The following is a 20,939-nucleotide window of genomic DNA, read 5'->3' on the forward strand; positions in this document are numbered from 1 at the left end:
CACAGATAATAAAAACCAATTGTCTATACCAGCATCATAGTGACTTTTTTCCACCTATACGCTCCAGGTATTTTATTTGTTTAAAGGAGGTATAAATTAACAACACTCTCAAATGTGCCAGCAATTAAGTTAGATATAAATGAAACCACTGAGAAGGTTGATCTACCCTTACTCTATTGTTTTAGAGCCACGTGAAAACCGGCCTAAGAATTATTTTGAAGAATATGAATAATGATACTGATTATTGATACTTAAATTAAAGTACTCGTTGGGACTGCTAGCTATAAGTGCAGAAGTCATGTGCAAAATTTTATAAAAGGTCTGTTGACAACACCTATCAGCTTTCTCCAGGCCTTCCAAATAGTGCGAGATCCTACAGCAGATATTTCAAGCTGAAACAGTCTGTTTTGTACTCTTTACCATGCTTGTTTCCCTCACTGCAGTCTCCAAAACTATGAACTACAAGGATAAAGAGCAGACTGACCATCTCAATTACTCTGTAGTTATAGAGCACAGCTGGTCCTTCCCAAGACAGAAGGATTCAAAAATATAACCAAAATTTACCCAGCAGTTGATTACCTCTAGCCTCGCTGACTTTCCTTGCTGAGTGCAGTGGCCCAGATGATTTTGGTACGCACTGGGTCAGTGAAGCAGACCTGGCCTTGGCTCCTAGGAGTAGAACAATGCCAGCAATTAAAGACATGCCTAACTTTACATATGTACAGTTAAGTACAAGATGCACAAATCTACTCAAATAAACACAGAGACACCTTCTAGAAAACTTAAGCTGTATTTAACTATGTTTTACCAGAACTCCCATTGGAAGAAATAAAAAGAAAATTTTAATGAAGCTTATGAGCAGAAGAAAATGTTAGCAAAGATTAACACTAAGATCAAATTACTTTAATCTCAGCGCAGCCACAATTACAACACAGCTACGGAAACATTGGTTGAAAGGGACCTCTGGAGGCCAGCTAGCCAGCCTCCCACTTAAAGCAGGGCCACCACCAAGGTGAGATCAGCTGACCATGCTTTTGTCTAGCTGAGCCTTGGAAATCTCCAGGAAGAGAGGTTCTACAGCCCCACTGGGCCATGCTACATCTTCCACTCCACAACTTGCAATCATTTCCCATTGCCACATCATCTGGTACTACTGAGAAGAGTTTGGCACCATCACCTTTGTGACTGTCCTTTTAAAGTTACTGCAGACTGTTACAATACCTCTCCTTACTCTCCTTTTTGCCTGACTACACAAGCTCAACTCCTTCAACCTCTCCTCAAAGGTCACGTGGTCAGACATCCTAACCCTTTTCCTGAGTCTCCAGCTGACTTTTCCAGTTTCAGAAGAACCCTGTTGAACTGGGAAGACCCCAAAACACAACAGAGTAGGCCAAGTAACACTGAACTGAGGGGGCAATACTGGTTTCTTCTGGCCACAGTGCTCCTGCAAGTGCCAAAGGCACACTTGTAGCGCCTAGGCCACTGAAGGTGTTGAGCAATGTATAGTTGTGTCACATATGTTGGACCCCAACAGAAAGCATCAGCTGGTCAGACAGCCATGTAATTTGTGTTTGTTTCAAAGTGATCTACAGTTTATGGCAAATTCTGTTTCTTTTCACTGTTTACCATTTTAAAGCATGTCATTATAGCGTGACGTTTGGCAGGCATCTCTTCTATTTATTCTCAATTATGTCAGATACCAGCTTAGAACTTAAGTCTAATGCAGGAGCATAGTACTTAATTAGGCTTATCCTGTTACCACAACCAGTTCACCACAAAGACGGTCAGAAGCAAGCTGAATATAACTAGGATTTAGGAGAGAGAGACAGCAATCTTATTTATCTGCTCCTATTATGTCTTCAATTTTGGCCAGAGAATGCACTGTCAACTGCTGTTTGTGGCTTGAGTGGAGAAGCACTGTTGGCCAATTGGGTGGTCCTGGCTCAGGTAGGAAGAGGAGCCAGTATAGTGTTTAATACAAAGCCAGAAAGTACATACATGTAAAATAATGTTTCCTTTAGCACCAGATGATAAAGCACAATTGCCTCATCTTTGTTAAAAATTAGAGCAAACCTGTGCTTCCACTTCAGCCAGTAAAAAGAGAATCAAGAAAAAGTACCATGAAGAGCTAAGCTGCTTCTTAGCTCAAGATGGGACAATGTCATTCACCTACCTAAAAAGATACTTCAACTACCACCTTATTAAAAAAAATAAAAATCCCCATCCCCAAGGTCCTTCCTGTCCTGAAAGGGGTGAAGATAATGCAAAGTCTGCATGAGGACAAGGACAACCATATACTCCGGATAAATTCAGGGTAGGTCTACCCTGCAGATCACCAGCAGCCACAGAGTCTGTGCCTGAGCTTTGTAACAGAAAAGAACTGTTATTTAACAACATAAACCCCACACTATGACACCTGCCAGGTAGCAAAGTGCATTTTGTCGTTGTGCCATGCAAACCTTAACCATAGCACAGTGCAGACCTCCTCTTCATTTGCCTGAAGTACTCCGTTTGCATTAGGACGATGCAAAGGGCGTTTTAGCCTTCCAATATAATCTTACGAAACTTGAAGCACCACTGATGTGAATTTACTTCCTCACACTATTTTCTGAGACCACTCTTTAAGAAACACTGTTTCAGGAGGCAGCCACCTGCAAAAGGTAAGGTACCATAACAGTAGTAATGATAATTTCACTGTCTACAGACAGACCCATATACCTTTTGGAGTTGACTTCAACGAGTGTAATCTAGGTCTTGCTACCGCTTTCAAAGGGACAGATCCTGAAGTACCATTCTGGCATTCTGGTTTTGAAGGCCATCGTCCATTCTTGATGATGACTGTGGCACTTGCAGCTGCAACACAGAACAACCAAGAATTTGCTCTAGGCAGGATATAGTTTAGGGAAAATTAAATCTTAAAAACAAGCCTGTTCTACCCAAGGCTAAAGTTAGGAGAAACACAAGTTGGAATAAAAATATTATGACCACCTCTGATATCTTCAGTACAGAGCGATGAACTGGAACAGATCAGTCTATGCCTGTTGAAAATACTTCTCAGAAGTAGACATAGAGCTTTGAACTACACTTAAAAGGAGAATATATAGGAAAGTATAGTGATATGTGACTAGAAGTCTGATCTTGCTGTACAAAACAAACACAGAACACATTTCACTTTAAGCCAAGAAAAAGCATCATCAATACACAAAGACATTCTGGTCTCAGAATTGACTGTTAAAGTAAAAAAAAAAAAAAAAAAATCATTAAAACTCAGACGATTTCCTCATGTACCACTCTCCCCTGTTCTCTCTTGTTTGAGCTGAGCATGCTGTTTCAATGATATGGTGGTGCACACACCATCAGCAGAGTCTGCGCTCCTTCAGTCCAGCTTGTGGGGCATTAAACATGTGAGCCCACCTGCCAAAGAAGTTTTAAGAAAGGTTCCTATAGTTTCTGTTCATAACAGTGACCTCCTCAGTGACAGCAAACCTCATAAGACCACCTCCACAACACCTCACCCAAGACAGAGATGAAGTCATACAGCAAAATACTCCCTGCAAAGAGGGGCAGACAGATCCAACTTAGGAGAAGCAGGACAATAAGCAATTGTTATCTCACATCAAAATCAGGTTTCCAACTAACAGGGCAGTTGTTACAGAAGACACATCCCATTTCAAAGAAACTTAAGAGAGGTCTGGGTTTAGTGTCACAATGAAAATTTTTACTTGAGAAAAAGAAAATTGAAAATTGTTTGAGTTTTCCAGAAAAAATATTGAAATACTTCTGAAGTAAGTACAGATTGCGTATCCTTTGGTTCAGATGCTAAAGAATTATGTATACTGAAACATTAGAGAGTAAGAAATAGACATTGCGTGTACCGGAGACAAGCAAAAACTCAGTCACACTGGAATAGTTGCTTTTTTCTCTAGTCATTTAAAGAAGAAAAAAGGTGGGGGGTGTCGTATCACGTCAGGTTTGCCTCAGATTAGTATTTTCATGATGCTGATTTTATTTAAAGGTAGCGTGAACTACATATCTAATATTGTTCACCAAAAGATGGAACATATAGTCTTGAGGTTATTTCAGTGCCTTTAAATGCACTAGCATAAGCGTAATTTAACTGTTTCAAAAAGATGCTGTTTGGCCACTTATCAATACGTTTTCAACTACAGAAAGGGCGACAGAACTGTTTTCCCATTTAGAAACATACACAAAGTCCTCCTCTTTTTTTTTAATGAAGTTGGAGCCCCTCTAAAGGCACAAAAGCTAAATATTTGCAAAAAATATATACACAAGGAACAGTCTGCATAACACATCAGTAACACAGTTATTCTGCAGGAATCTGACCCTGCAGAACACCAGATGATTCAAAGCAATTTGATTTAGTACAGCACGAGGCCTGAAGCAGTCCTTAACTTTTTTTTGTAAGCCACTAAATTCAGGATTTTTGCTCAGCGTTCATTGCAAGCAGCTAAAAACTGCCTACAAACAGCTGTGCTACTTTCTTCTAAATCAGAAGCATGCCATGGAAGTAACACTTTGGGTAAGTGAGCACACCCCTGGCGTAGGACTAGTTAGGGCACTGTTTTGTCCTATTAGAAGCTCCAGAGTCAGCTAACCAGGCTGTGTGCAGAAAAGAAGGCAAAATTACAAAGTTTGGTCGCTATAGGATTCAAAGGTGGTTATTCATAGAATTACACAACTCATTACAAGAATTTTAGTGCAGTATTGACTGTCCAGAAATGCATCTCCAGATCAATTGCTAGGATCAGCTTTTTAGCTTCTGAGACACTATTTCCTTTATATGCAATTATTCTAATGCAATTCACGTTTGAATCCCTGTTCTTATCTCAGAGTTTAGACATTTCAGTAGGTTCAAACGATAGTATTTTCAGCTCAGCAATCAAGTTGAAAAGATTTCTCTACCGTTAAAAATTCAATGTTTCAACGCTCAAACTGACAGTTTGCACACAAAATATGCTTTCATTAACAACAGCATTTCAAACTTCATGATTTCCGAACTTCTCAAATAGTAAGTCTTTTTAGGGAAAAGATTCATAAAACTCATAAAAGTGCTCATTAAACAAAAACAAAAAGAAAACCCACCAATAACAACACCACCACAAAACCAAACCCCCCCCCAAAAACAAAACTAGATTTGCCACAAGAAGTTACCAATCCAAGGACATCCCACAAGAAAGGGCTGAGCTGGCACAGCAGGAGAAGCACGCTCTTTTGTATTTTTTTTTCTCCGCTAACACAAGGCAAACTCCTTAAATTGACAAAGTCACTTGGCTTGTTTTGCTTAACACTGTTGACAGGACCATAGTTTGTCATAAATTTTGTGACAGTCACAGCATAAGCCTCCCATCCTGATCTTTGTGTGTCCCACCAATCTAATGAAAACATTTTAGGTTTAAAAATATTTTTTTTTTTCCCTGACATCATTGTCTAGTAGACTAAATGAGAGAATAAAAACCGAGAACAGCACTGTATTTAATATTAGGGTACAAAGTAAATTCATTAGTACCTTCCAATTTGATTCAAAGTCATAAAAACTTCCCTTTACTAACATATGAATCACATGTAACCTAAACTCATTATACTCACAAAACATGACCATCAGACATACAGACATAAATCATTCTCATCAAGTGTAGGAAATTAAAGAAAGAAATGATCTCACAGAAAATCAGAAAAATCACAGAAAGTCTAAACATTGCATACATTTTTATCAACCTCCACAAAATAAAATACATGCTTTAAACAGAAAGAAATAAAAAGGAATACAACCTACTTTTCCCAGTAAATGTAGCTAACAAAGGAATAATACAAAAGCTGTAAGATCCCACTACCAGCAGTGTCAGTAAGGTAATATCATAGTGGCTTCCTGAGTCAGTCGGTGGCGTTAGTGTAGAATTGATGAAAATAATAGGAGAAAAATTAGTTTCTGTGCAACTGCGGAGTCCTCCTGGTATAGTCATTTAAAAAGGATCAAAGCAAGCTTAAAGCCAAAGAGACTGCAGCCATGTCCAACCTCTCATATTGCTCTTGCTTATTCTTCGTGAATCCGAGTGGAAAAAATCGTAAGCTTGAAGGCGGTGGACAAAACGGATCAAACCAACTAGCAAATCAGGCTAAATAAGGAGTCATCTGTTTGGATACTTAATCTGAATACACTTCTTTGTTATGAAGCGATGACCCTCCCCCTTTGTTACATGAAGGAGTACAACAAAGAGAGGACAAAGCTGCTTAGGAATTCCAGATACAGTCCTAAACCTGAACAGCAAAAGTCAACATGGCTGTCACGGTAACTGAACTGATGTGACAACACAGGAACACGCACTGTGTATTTTATTATACACACTCTTATTCTTTTGAGGAAAATATTAGGTCTTAGCTTTTTAATGAAGGCACTACAGGGGGAAAAAAGAACAAGAGAAAAATTAATTTTATATGTATGTGTGCATATGCGCATACATAAAATATAGATGTATGTTAAATCACAGTTCTGTCTTTCAGCCCATTGAAGACAGATTTAAATCACATCTGGCACAAAAGAAAGGCCTTTGTCCAGTCTCCAAGATGTAACAGATGATGCAAGAGTAACAGAATATTTTAATGTACTCATTTGAATACGTATAGCTGGCAATACTGATACATCTCTCAGTCAGTTGTGTGTTACTTCCTTCATATTTTTGCCCCTAGAACTCCTGCAACTGCTGGTACAGACCCTTTGTAGAGCCTGAAATCTATTACTGCTATTTTTTCTCCCTAGCTTTAATCAAGATGGATTTTGTTTGGGTCCTATACCAATGCTTACAGTCACCTTAGAAATTACATAAGTCTACCCTTGCAAAGTTTCACCTTCTAAAAGTGCTTTAATTTACCTGCTTTTTGATCTCATCCACAATTTTTGTCTTAAAATTCTGAAAGCAGGTATCATCCAGTTCAAAAGAGCATTTAGTATCAAACACCTGTAACATGCTATTCCAAATATTATGACAGGTAATCCATTCACACCATTCAGATTTATTTCTTATTACGCAATATGTAAGCACAAGGAAACGTAAACTTTTGCTCAAGAAGACCTGCTGGTTTTGTAATGTTTCAGGATGGAAGCAGAGCTGTACTGAAACCTCTACTCATCAAACCAAAATCCAAGTCCACCTTCAGGTAGCAACTCTCAAGAAGAAAAGTTGTAAGTTAAGAGGCAAAAACAGTAGGACCTAGAACTAAGTGGTACAATGAGAATTAACACTGGCCTTTGTCAGACAGGACTCCCTTTCAAGGAGATTTTTTCAACAGGCAGTTGATGCTGGCTATCAGTTACAAGCCTTAACCCTGACGTATACTTACAATTACTGCTGAAAAGACTTCGCTCACTCTGAGTGCTGCTGACTGATGAGATGCTAGGTGTTCTCTCAAGCACTGATCTTTTGACAGGCACTTTGGATTTGGTGAGCAGTTTACCAGAGCTAGCCCATGAGGCTGGAGGATTTTTCACAGAGGCACGCTTCTCTCTTGGTGAAGATCCTATGCCTGTCAATCGGTGAGGAAAGGGGAGGGAGAGAAAAGAACAACAAGAGTTGGAAAGAAGCTTAAGCAATTACTTCTTCTATGTATGTGCCTACAAGTAAAAAATATCTACATTAAAAATACATACAAAAAGGCTTCATCTACCTCATATTGACATGATTTAAAAAATGCTGTAAATGCAGAAAAACAGTTCCAAGGGTTTAAATAATCCTGTTTTACCTGCATATTGGATCTGAGGAACAAGTCAAGAGCTTTCCAGGCTGGCCTTCAAGGCATACAACTGCACACACAGAAAGTCTTTCTAGCATTCTCCTACCTCTCTGTATTATGGTTAGCTGTACTGGCTATCTCGTAAAAATATAAACCTCTGGCTCAAAGATAATCCAAGAAAGATTCTTTTGTTTGCTCCCACCCCCAAAACGGAGATATGCCCCCCCAACCACACCATTTGACAGAGCACTTAAAGTTCATACCCTTTCAAGGACAAACACAGCATGAGAATATCAAGTTGTGTGGTACTCAACATAATATACTGAGAACTGACTAGTTCTGCAGAACTAGTTAAGCAACACTCACCAGAACCAAGTTCTTAATGGCCAACTGGTGCGGACACATTTTTGCATTAATTGCTGTTTTCATTTGAGCTTGTTGAATACAAATGCCCAATAGCTAAGTTAATCAAAGAGTGTCTATACAGGAGACAGGTGTGCCACCTTCAGATGGAAGCTTACTCCTGTACACTAACAAAGCAACTACACTTTCTGCAAGAACATTTAGGTTTAAATTAAACTTTTAGTTTATTTCTGAAGAGTGTGCACCCAGATTCAGACTGCAATGGCCCAAAGGAAGTTATGAAACAGACTTGACTTTCCAGCACTGATCTGACTCCTGTTGGCTCTGACATCGATATCTTTATACATTCCTCTGAATAACTATGGAAAAGAGGTTTACCATTTTTGTACAAAAACAAAAAGAAAGATATGGAAGACAGACTTACACATTTTTCTAAAAAAAAAATGTTATTTATATAACAAAAGATATTTTACAAAATATCTTACTTCTGATGTCATTGCCATTTTCAAGTCTGACATAGTTTATCTTACTTGAAAAAGAGATGACTCCAGTGCTTTAGATTTGACTTAGAACAATCAAATTTCTACTTAAGAATAAAGGGAAGGGTATTCTCTTTATCACTATAAACCACATTTCAGTTTTGCTTAAGCTATGTAAGAGGCTGTTGAAATATGACAAAATTAGCTAGTAATTCCACTTTATTCAACACTGGTTTTGCTGCAGGATCTCCACTCAAATACCAACAACCAAGAAACCCGCAACTTGCATTAATACCAGGAAAGCAGGAGGTTAAGATTTAGGCAAGAAACACACTTATGCCCAGTGTCTGCTTTTCAACAGTAGGTGGTGTGACAGGATTAGGTAACTTGTCTCAAAACATCCTGTATCAAGTACACAAAAACAGGAACAGCACAAGTAAAGGAAAGGATGTCCAAGCTATTTCCCTTAGTTCAGATCAACTCAGTAACAAAAGAGAATCCCTACATACAACATACACTAAACAAGGGTTAGGATATTACATAGTACTGCTCACTGAACATAACACACAAGCTTCAATGGGTCATTAAACATGCTTTACGTCAGGCCTCTCTTCGGGGGCGCACTTTTACTACTTGATTGTCATTACCATGCAGAACTGATTCTGTATATGGCTTTACTGTAGCCTCTATTAAATCTCCAAGATAAACTTATCAGCCATATTTTAGAATTTTTTGTAAGGTGCTGCAACCGACACTTGAATATATCCAACTCACTAAGGAGCATCCAACCTTCGTTGTGCTATGAAAACTTCACAAATCACAAGCTCATGCTTGTTGAAAACACCTCTGAAACACAGCACTCCAGACAACATATCTGAAACCATTTGCATTTGGAAAAAAAAATAGTGTCATCTAAACTTCATACAACAAATCTCACAGCTTTCTGAAACTTGCCACGTTTGTTTTCTGAAAGCTTGTTTCATTAATGGATCAACATACCAGAAAAGTAGTTAATCCAAACCAGTCAGAAATTCCTTTTTTAAATAGCCTCTCAGCAAAACAAGGTGCAAACCCAAACAAACCCCACAGCCCCAAAAACAAATAAACCAAACAAAAGGGCCACTGTACAAACACTGCATGTTAAGTTTGTGTGACTTAGCAAGTTAGAGCTTTACATTTCAAAAGGCAGCCAGAGGAACAAATGCAGCTTATCAGCTGCATTTTATTGTTTAGAGATGAGGGTAGCACGCTTGATTCTTATTGTGCTGGACTCATTCATCGAGTTCAAAAGGTACAGGAATGAAATCCTGTCTTCTTCACGGTGATTCTCTCTCAAGAGGAGTTGAGGCAAGCATGTGAAAACACTTGGTCTCTTCTCGTACAGCATGTTCCCTACAAATGATGTGCAGCCAGGCCAGCTTCTCTGCAGACACTCGAACACAGCAGTGCTCTAAACCAGCTGTGAAGTCAAACCCATTCAGCGAGCACAGCAAGCTCTAGGATGTCCAGTTTCAGAAGCATGTTAAACAGATGACCTTTGCTCTTCTCTTAGCTCTTCTACTACTCAGTGCTTTCCTATAAGGCTCCCATTAAAACAACTACTCAAGCACTCAAATACATTTTTGCAAAAGCCCAGCTCGAGGGAGAATTCTTTTAAGTCATGACACAAGATCATTAAGCAACTACTCTAGGTGTTACCTCCACTAACAACAACGGTTTTACGAAGTATTTTTCTAAGTACCATTTCTTAATAAAGGAGTAGCACAGAAGTAAAGGCAAAGGTTTTGAAGACAGAAGCAGGAAGATATGGTATATAAACAAATGTACTGGAAACAAGCACAAAAGCAGGATATTTAGTGAGCCATTATTATAAAGACAACAAGCAATAGCGTCAAAGTAACAGGCTTTCATCAGTTATTTAATCTAGTCACTGAAGTGGAATACTAGAAATATCACATTCCTCTACAGTGAAGTAATGAGTTGGCAATTCTTTAGAAAAAAGTCTCTATGCAACAACTACAACATTACTTCAAGTATGTTAACGTATCTTTTGTATTGGAATGGAAATAAGCAAGAAACAAAGCTCATTTTCAAGAAGCTCTGAAGTCAGATTTCATATGCTTACTCAAATAATCATCCTCTCATATGAATCCCTCATAGGTGGTTACTATTAAGAATTAAGGCTTCTTTTAAATAGCACTGGAGCCTAAGAAATTCAAATTTAGATAATAAACATATGCTAGTAGCAGTGAAGTTGGGACTTCGTTGACACCACAGAATCCCAGGTTGGAAGGGACCTCAGGGATCATCTAGTCCAACCTTTCTAGGAAGAGCACAGTCTAGACAAGATGGCCCAGCAGCCTGTCCAGACAACTCAAAGGTGTCCAACGTGGCCGAGTCAACCACTTCCCTGGGGAGATTATTCCAACGGTGACTGTCCTCACTGAAAAATTTCCCTCTCGTGTCCAATCGAAATCTCCCCAAGAGCAACCTGTGTCCATTCCCCCTTGTCCTCTCCATGTGACTCCGTGTAAAAAGGGAGTCTCCATCTCCTCTGTAGCTACCCCTTAAGTACTGGTAGATGGTGATGAGATCCCCTCTGAGCCTCCTTTTCTCAAGGTTGAACAAACCCAGCTCTCCCAGCCTACCCTCGTATGGCAGGCTTCCCAGTCCTTTGATCATCTTGGTGGCCCTTCTCTGGACCCCTTCCAGCCTGTCCACATCCTTTTTGTATAGCAGGGACCAGAACTCCTACTACACAGTACTCCAGGTGTGGCCTGACAAGTGCTGAGTAGAGCGGGATGATGATTTCTTTCTCTCTGCTGGTGATGCCCTTTTTGATGCAACCCAGCATCCTGTTGGCCTTCTTGGCTGCAGCACCACACTGTTGAATACATAGTCACAAATTCTGAGTGTCCACCATTTCGAACCAGATCAACACATTTCGCATCTAGCACAGAGCAACTGGCATTCATGGAGCTATACGACACCTGGATATGAATGCCTGGAAACCCTTCCCAAACAGAAACTTAGGGCAGACTAAGCGCAAAAGGAGTCTCTGGAAGGATGCTCTTTTTGTTGTTGCTGTTTTCCTTTATCCCTACAACTAACAGTAATAGTTGGTTTGGCCTTTCATTGCCTTATCTCTTGAAATGTTTAATTTTGGATTTTTGTCTTATGCTTTTCTGATTTTTCCTGCCATTTTAAAAATCCAGAGGGGTCTATTGTAGAAGTGCTAAACCTGTTAGCTTTTGAAAAAAATCATTTTTAAGCATGATGAAAAAGCCCAGTCTAAGCCTACAGTACAAGGTCTTGATAAAGCAAGGGGAGCAAGCCTTCAAGAAAACATGTTTTCTTTTGGCATCTACTGAAAGGAGCAAGTAAATCATAGAAAGACAAACTAGACTTTGGTATTGTTTCCAGACGACGGATCTTAACGTAGTCGTAAGAGCATTTATGGTTGCTATTTTGAGCACTGCAAAGCAGCAGCAACACCAACAGATTTCTGATGGCTGCAAGCTCCTCAGGTCATCTGATTAGCCATTCAGCGATATTAGACTATGTTATGCTATACATACATAAGCGTTCCTTTGAGGAATAAAGAGTGGTTACAGATGTTCCAATTATTCTACCAAAGAACTACAGGTAATCTCTTTCTAGTTATCTCTCCCTTTTGAAGTCTCAGATGGTTACCAAAACTACCGAAGAAGAGCAGGACGTGGTTATGTTATATTGCTAGTAACGCCTCAACTGCTAAACATAAACACAGATAAAGACACAGAATGTTAAGTTACTGCTTGGTCTTGAAATATTACACAAGAGATTTGTTTAGGGGATAACAACTGATCAGAAACAGTTTATGTATTAAGGCAAGACCCAATTCCGCATCTGATATGGACTTCCACAGTATTGTTCCCATTCATCTACAGTCCTTAGGAAAGCGCTCTTCTGTGGCACAGGTATCAAGGAACCAGCAGCAAGTCAGTGCCAAAAACATAACCGGGCTGCCAGCAGCCACGTAGGTAGGTATTTATGTGTTCCTCCTCTTGCAGCTCATTATTCTCAGTCTAAACTGGAGAACTGATCTTCAGCGCTATGGAACATTATATTAACAGTTAACAACAATCACAGCATCCCTTTTCATTCTCTCAAGCATTTCCACTGTCAAAAGAGCAATTAGGGTGTTTTCACTTAGGGAGAGAAAGAGAGAGAATATAACACCCATGTGCGTCTGCTGTTAAACTTCACTTTTTTCCTTTCCTATTTGGCCCAGCTATAAAATTTGGCAGACTTCTTCCCAGTTAAACCCTTCCATGATCAGAGAGACTCCTCCCTTCCCCATCCTTCCTCAGGCTCAGCTCCTTGCATGGGATCTCTCCAGCAGCTAGGAGTAGCCCTTCTCCTCCCCAGCCTCAAGACCAAACTCACACCTGCTCTCCCACCTCCAGTACTACCTGCCATCATGCTGCCTCCTGGATTTACTCAATTTTAGGTTTTCATTTTGTAGGCTGAACTACAGCAGCCTCAGGAGAGACCATGTCCACACAGTCATGCTGTCATCTCCTACGACCCCAAGCAGAACCAGTCTCCTGACGGCAGGCAGTTTTACACCAGCTTCCTGGGGCAGCTGCACAACTGTGGCAAAGCTTGCCCACTCCAGCTTTGCTAGGAGACTGTCATAAGATGTTTGCATCCTGACTTAAGCGAGCCAACCCCAACCACTCGCTTTAACAGAGCTATTGGAACCTTCTTGCCATTTAGGAGTAGCAGGCACAAGAATAGTCAAATCAATGTACTACAAGAAAAGCTGAGGCAAAAGAAAACCATCATCCACATCCAATTATGTTTTTCATTATTGTCCACCCACCCTTTCATGTTATGCACTGAGAATTTTTTGATAGTTTGCAGCTTTTATACCCACATTATCTATAAATGTTTTAAGTTTTCTGTCACAGGAGCTGGCACATTCTTTGCACAAAGGAGGAACCTCACTGTAGCAAAACATAATTTTCTTCAGGAAGGCAAGAATTCCTATTTCTCTCCTCCTTTACCTCTACCCCAAGAGAATTCATAACTAACTAGTACAGGTGAAGAGTTATTTGAAGACACACCAGCATGTCCTTGCAAGTAAATGACTAGGTACCGAGAAATTCCCCTGCAGGGAAGTGGTGTACACCTCACTGCTAAAGGAAAAAATTCTTACAGATGCATCTGCATTTCTGACAGCATTGATATATGGACTGTTAATATCAGCCTCTGCAAGTATGAACACATTTCTTTCTACAGGTATAACATACTAAAACCCTAATGTGGCTAATCACAAGTCACCTGTAAAAAGTCTGTGAACATATATGAAAACTTAATTCCCTAAGCCTGGTCACTCATGACACAGAAACACAGCTGACAGGATTAAATGCTCCCTTCTGGAAGCTAGAAGTCAACAGAATACTGCAAATACCATAGACTTTGGAATAAAGATCATTTCAGTTCATCTTCAGATGCTGCCACCCACCCCTTCTTCATCTACCCCCAGAAGACTCAGAGGGCCACACCTAAGGCTACCAAGCCAGAAATCACTCAACTTGCTTTCAAATCATTTATTGTAACAGATCTCATATTACCTCAGAAACAAAACCACATGTTCTGCTTTTACTCGTTTCTCATAGTCTTAAAAGTCAAATGGACCAAATAGGAAATAACTTATTCCAAATAGGTGTTTTATGCTGAACCTATGTAAGGCTTGCAATCTCCTTGTTAATGAAGTGTAACAAAAAAGAATAGGTGTCAAAGTAAGTTTTTCTGTTAGCGCACATAGCCAAACCTAAAACCAAATTATTCTAATTCAGATTACATAATTTTGTGACACCTTTCTGACTTCAAGGTGTGAATTGACCATTCTGTACCTGAATGACCAACACCTGGGGAAGAGGCTTAAAGGTCAATGCCTGGCACAAGGATATACACATTGGTCCACGCAGCTTCCAAGCCATTCGTGTTGAGGATGGCCAGGAAGGGAGGGCAAAGTGGAGTAGAAACATCATCATGGAAGTCCAGCTCAAGCAATCAAGGGATTTCAGGAGGCAGAAAGGACAACCTGTGAGGTTCCTAAGCCCTCACAACTAACACTGCTTCCTGAACTCTCTCAAACTGATCAGCTGGACAAAAGCACCTTCAAATACATTAGGTAAGTTATTCCTTACTTTATACTGCAAATTGAAAGAGAACTGGTTGTGAGAAACAGTCATTACGCAGTAGGGCTCCCTGGGTGAAGATTATCAAAGAGGGATGATAGACAAGCTTCATGTCGTACTACAGACAAACATTACGCTCCATGGAGGCCCAAGTATGGGTTTCCTCCTTCCCACACCTCTAAAAGTGAATACAGGAGTTTAAACCCTGTGTTAAAAGTGAATTTAATGTCTGTAATGAAGTACTATACACATATTAAAGAAAGGGAAAACGGGAACCAAGGACAAATATAAAGACTAATAATAAAGTTGGATTAATTTAGTGTATGAAGAGTGTGCTTTTAGGGTGCACAAAAAAGGCTGGCAGTTCTGCAAAAGAAAAAAACCAAAACAAAAAGCATAAGAGTGGCTGAAACTAAATTTTAAGCCTTACTTATAGATTCAGGTGTATTTCAGATTGTTCATGAGAAAGTATATGGATAGCCTCACAAGCAATTTTCCAGTCCAGCATCTCCTGACTGTTTCAGGCCATAAAACTTGGAAGTTATGCTTGGTTTTTTCAACTATTTTGTTTCCTCTTGACAGTACATCAATCCAACTTTAGAGAGAGTCACATGGTAAATAGCAGGAACGATACAAACTGAAAAGTGATTTGCAGTAACCATGTTTGGTTTAGCTCCTGGTTCAGTGTCAGAACATACACTCAAGATTGTGGGGACCCTCATTGAAACTAAATTGCTTGGTTCTGCTTCACTAGTATTATGAAAGGCTATACCAGAAGTCCTAAATTGCCAAGTTAATATATATTTCCAGCTGTATGAAAACCTATCGATACCATTTGGTTTCAATTTGCCATCTAAAAAGCCTTTTTTTTGTGCAATAAATAGCAACAACACTCAGTAATGAACACAGTCTTAATCTGTTACGGCCTGTTCTGGTTTTAACTTTGGAAGCTTCTCTTAATTACATATTTAAGTGTAAGATCAAGCCAAAAGGCAGCACAAGGACTTCACCAATTACAAACTAACAAGCAAATCAGTATTTCAAAGCATCGCTAAACCTTTTGTTGTCTAATACGACTTAAACATACATCCTATAGCACATGGGGAATTATTTTTCCCATGCTTCAGTTAGATGCACAGCACTGAGGAAGTCCTTCAGTATGATCAACTTTTCATAAGGAAAAGGTCTCACTTGTCCAAAATCATCTTCAAGGAAACAGAATTCAGATTGTTGAGTTTCTCTCTGCCCAAGCTTTCGTTACTCTAGTAAATTCTACAAAAATACCAGCAAGCAAAAGAGGGAGTATGACTGGACTAGACTCATGGAAAAGATAAGTAAAGCACAGGGCTTTTACTTGGTTATCTTTGATTTAAATCAGAGACAAAAATGGTACCTAAAATCTCAGAAATAACTGTCAGACAGTGAAAGACATTTTTGTTACAAAGATGATTTACATGGCTTCCATTAATTTCTGGAAGTTAACAGTAAGTGAAGAATTAATATTTTTCATGCTTTCATATCCCCAAATAGTTTCAGTTATGCATGAGGCTTGACAGAACTGTCATAGCTAAGACATCAACAACAACGCGAAGTTTCATACAGTGGGAAATAACTGAAAGCAATTAAGGCAGAAGTGTAGGTGAAATATCAGCGTATCAGAAATCTTAACTTGCAGGTAAAGCTCCATTCCTTTCAATACTTGTAGGTAGGTTGTAGTCAGCACTAAGGAAAAAAAACCACAGTGGTGGGCTTTTACATTTTAGATCTAAAGTAAACCATTTATATCCCTATTTTATGCTGTCCAAACACAAATCAAAATTCCGTGGAGCTCCAGCTGTCAGTGTTTCCATCCAACTGCATGGGTGGCAGCATGCAGTTGCTGGGGCAAGCTGACAGTAGAACCTGGAGTGACATTCCATGGGACCACCAAATCTCCTTGGCTTCTCCAGTCCCCTTCCACTTCCCCTTTCAAGTGAGAGAAGGACATGACTCTTCCCAACCCATAATACCTCAGCTATTAGCAGGCTATTACTCCTCCACAGTGGTTATGTACATCCTATCAGAAGGCTGCGTGCGTTTACTGGGAATGAAAACAATAGTTGCTTTCATTTCTAGACTGGTTCAAAGTCCTGAAGCAAGGCTCCAAAGTTACACACACCTTCCAGTAAGAACCTAGTAACTCAAACACCTTATTCTGTGTCTTGAATTCTAGTAAATGTTTTCAGTAACAAAACACTAACATAGCAAAAGGCATACTGTCTGCCATTGAGAGCTACAGAAATCTATGTACACCACCATGGAAAAATTAGCTGGAGAGAATTAAGATTTTTGTTCAATAATGAGTATGTGATTGCAAGTCATTCTCTCTTATGAAGAAATGGAGACAAAGAGGCATCTACCTTGTACCTGTGACCCAATTTCTAGATTTGCTGCAGAAATGGGACTTCACCATTTTGCAAACCACTTTGGTACACTGAATGAAGTTTGGCTCACCTTTTAATTTTTATCTCCCTGCCCCACCCCCGAATTGTAGCAGGGGTTTCTGCTTTCCACTCAAAATGATAGTGCATGACATAACTAACTGCTCACAAGCTCTTGATTATTCTGGGAATAATACATATACTAATATATTTGGGACAGACAGCCTGCTTCTTTCCATCACCATACATATGAGAGATGACACAGAGCTATGTCATCACTTCTTGTGTTCAGAGTATTTAACAGGCAGGAAAACAAATCAGTGTAGTGAGTCTAACAATCCAAATACAGCCAGCAACTGGTTAACAATTAGCTGCATTTATGTTAGTACCTCAGGAAGCAACAAGGTCATTAGGATTTGCACAATTTTAAGACTCAGTTTGACAAATGCCTGAACAATGTAGTCTGAATTCAGTGCTGACCCAGTTACAGGCAAAGGGGGCTGGACTAGGTGACCTCCAGAAGTCCTTTCCATCCTGGATTTAGCTAGTCTGTCTGTAGTCTGGAGAAATCCTGACAGCAAACAACTGTACAGCTACTGAGTTATTTATCTGTACTGCTGGAATTATAATCAAGGCACAAGTTTAATACCAAAGTGTTCAAATGACTTAACTGCAAAAAAGTTATTCCCTACAGGAAGGCTTTAGCTAAAACAAGTAACTGGGTTTACAAGCTGCCACTTGGCCACAGTATGTGTATGTATAGTTTTACTTCAAAAACTTTAAAAACAGATGGGGTAAGCAGCAGTGGGTAGTGTATTACCTGAAAGGTGTGGTTGCATAATACTTGGTATTGCTACCAGAGCCCTGCTGTAACTCCTACCTTTCCCCCCATCCTTGCTTCTCCCGCCCCATACTCCCATCCTCTGGATTTGCAGGGATGTTTACCAGAGAGCAATGAACAGTTTTAATAATTCCCTGGGCAAGGGATAAGGAAGTTAACCTGATATAGTTTAATGCATCAAATCCTACTCTGTGCACCAAAACACTGCGTAAGCAAAATGAAGGGAATGCTAGGAATGGTGGCCATTGGCAGGGGGGCTGGGGAGAGGTCACAAAAAAATTCATCTCATGGGCAGATTAAAGTTCCAGCCTCATCAGATCGTAGCATAAGTTTGAGATGTTGAGGTGCTGCTTCATGCTTTTACCACAAGCAGCTTTTTTCCAGTAGGAAAAAGTTGGGTGGCATTCTACTGACTACCAATTTCAACGTACGAGTTAAGGAGCAACTTGGGGAGTAAAGGTTTTTTTTATTTTCAACAGCAAACGACTTCTGCTTCTGAAAGCCCATCTGTTTGGGTTTTTTATGAAGGGAAGAAGTTAGTCCTATAACCTAGCCATGCTTACATTTTTCTAGTGACCCGTGTCATAGATCTACTCTGGATTAATAATTTAAGGGACAATGATACATCTATATCTATATCCATCTCAGCTCTTCTACAACCATAATTACAAATAGAAAAGCTCTAAATTGGTATTTAGAGAGGTGTTGAGTCTTCCAAGAAACTGGTGGCTTACAGGTAGGTACCTAGTTCACTGTGGAAGTACCTCACATTAGCAAGGAGCAAGTCAGAATAATCTATATCCAGTTTCTTTGAGGGACTCACCCCATAAAGGACTACAGACAGATTTTATCACGCTTCACCACCTGCATATAATTAAGAGGAGTATTTTGGACTGTTTTATAATCTTAGATTGAGTGGGTTAAGAAAAAAAAAAGAACAGGTTTTACTGGGTATAGATGGGTGTGCACACTTTCCAAATTACAGTGTACAGTAGTGCAGTCATTTATAGCCAGGCTACCTTTGCCATTAGCTATATTGCCACACTTAAAAAAAGCACACAACCTACAAGAGCATTTCTGAAGCTCTACTGTACAATTACAGAATGTAGTTTCCAGTCACCAGATTTGAACAGCAGCCTACAGACTAGTTTTTAGATTTCCCCCTTCCACCCTCGGTGTTAATCAGACTGAACTTAATTAACAGCTCACGTAGTAGCCTCTCCTTCAATTATGTTCTCCCCTTTCTAGAAACTATACAGCTGTACCAAAATTAGGTTGAACAAAATATGCTACAGCCTGAAATACTGAAATAAGGACTTATTCCCACTGGCATAGCATACAGTTGCTTATCGTAAATGCTTTGTACCCGAGCTCTGCATTTTCTCCTCTTCACTTTTACATGTTTTGAGTCATTTTAGTTGTATTTCTGCAAAGTACTGTTATATAACAAAACTACAAATATTTAAATATTGTTTCCTCTTAATAGCACCACACCCTCCTAAACACATTCCTTATGAGATTTACAATGATGGGGCATAACCTGCTTCCCCCTGTATCAGCAATTTGCTATTTAGATAGAATCATATTTTGCACCAAAGATACAGCTCTGTACCATCCTAAAAGTTCTGTTAGGAAGTACACTAAATATGGTATCTTAGTTTTAAGAAGCTGGTGAAGTGGTAGTATTCCAGTGAAAAAGTCTCTTACCAGAGCTTGATGACAGAACAGTTCCTTTGTGAGGTGTTTTATTTGCGCAGATAGTTTTATTTTCACATCCCCTCTTCAAGGGCAACACAGATGGCATCATTTTAACCTTGGGAGCTGATACACTTTGTAGTGCGATTGGACCTTTCTTCGGTATGTTTTTCTCTTGTGTTGTCCCATCTTCCACAAAAGGCATCTGTTTTTGAAAAAATAAAAATAACAGAAAAACCCCACAACTGCACACCACCACTGTGAGAAGCTGAAGATCTCCCTTTCCAGCATCTGTAATGAAACACTGACCACACATGTAAGGGATATGCTCAGATATTTGGTGTCAAATTGTCCACATCTGCAGTTCAAACGTTCAGGAATCATCTCCTGAATGGCCCTCAGCAGCACAATACTGTAAGTTTGAAGCTAATCGCTGGTAATGACAAATACACTACAGAAGTTAGAGGTCATTTTACATCAGAGTTTCTTCCTCTTCCTCCCCAAACTCTAATTAAGACATTCAATTACATGATTACACTTAATCTCAAGATTAATTCTTTACCAGCCCTTCCAATAGGTTTCCTAGCTTAGGTCTTAAGTTACAACACAGAAACAGGTTAAAATCTTATCTATGGCACCTGAACGTGAAAAATACAAGTTCAGCAATGGGCCTAGGACAGGTTTAAAATAACTTGTTTACACGTAGCACTCATCTATCTTTAATACAGATTTGTTGCTCCAGTATATATAAGCACTAATTCATGCCCACTCAGGCTGTAAAGTTAAGGCTAGAAAAGTAAACTCATAAGAATGGACAGATCATCCTTCCTGTGACTCAAGCTGATATGCAGTGATTTGGTCATATTAATGCACTTTGCACTTTTGACTCCAATCCTCACCTTCCTTTTCAGAAGTTAATCTGTACTCTTCAGAGTAACACTGAAGTTTAGTCCAGCTAACTGGTCTACTGCGCATTCTATAGAAATTGCTCTATGGCTTTTCCAGGTACCAGCAGAACAATTAATATCACAAAGGTTTCCATCTTGACAAGAGCGTGAATTAAAAGCATTCTCTCCAACCCTCATCACCAAAAGGAAGGAGTGAAACAGAACCCAAACTCTGGAAGACTTTAGAATTAAAATAGACCATTCTTGCCTTCATGTTTATTTAGGTTTTAAATTTAAATTATTTATAATAAATGAAT

General features: G+C 39.5%; 1 protein-coding gene across 3 annotated transcripts in view; it reads right to left on the minus strand.

Annotated features, from left to right (window-relative positions):
- Positions 1-20,939, minus strand: part of MTUS1 (microtubule associated scaffold protein 1) — a 131,544-nt gene that overhangs the window by 71,606 nt on the left and 38,999 nt on the right. For all 3 annotated transcript variants that reach the window (XM_064449527.1, XM_064449526.1, XM_064449525.1), the window contains exons 3-6: positions 19,748-19,940; positions 7,357-7,539; positions 2,719-2,853; positions 580-669 (exon numbers count right to left, since the gene is read on the minus strand). In XM_064449527.1, coding sequence (XP_064305597.1) covers positions 580-669; positions 2,719-2,853; positions 7,357-7,539; positions 19,748-19,940 — 601 coding nt within the window. The remainder of the gene's footprint in view (positions 1-579; positions 670-2,718; positions 2,854-7,356; positions 7,540-19,747; positions 19,941-20,939) is intronic.

Source organism: Phalacrocorax carbo, chromosome 4 (assembly GCF_963921805.1).
Source record: "Phalacrocorax carbo chromosome 4, bPhaCar2.1, whole genome shotgun sequence".
NCBI classification, from domain to species: domain Eukaryota; kingdom Metazoa; phylum Chordata; class Aves; order Suliformes; family Phalacrocoracidae; genus Phalacrocorax; species Phalacrocorax carbo.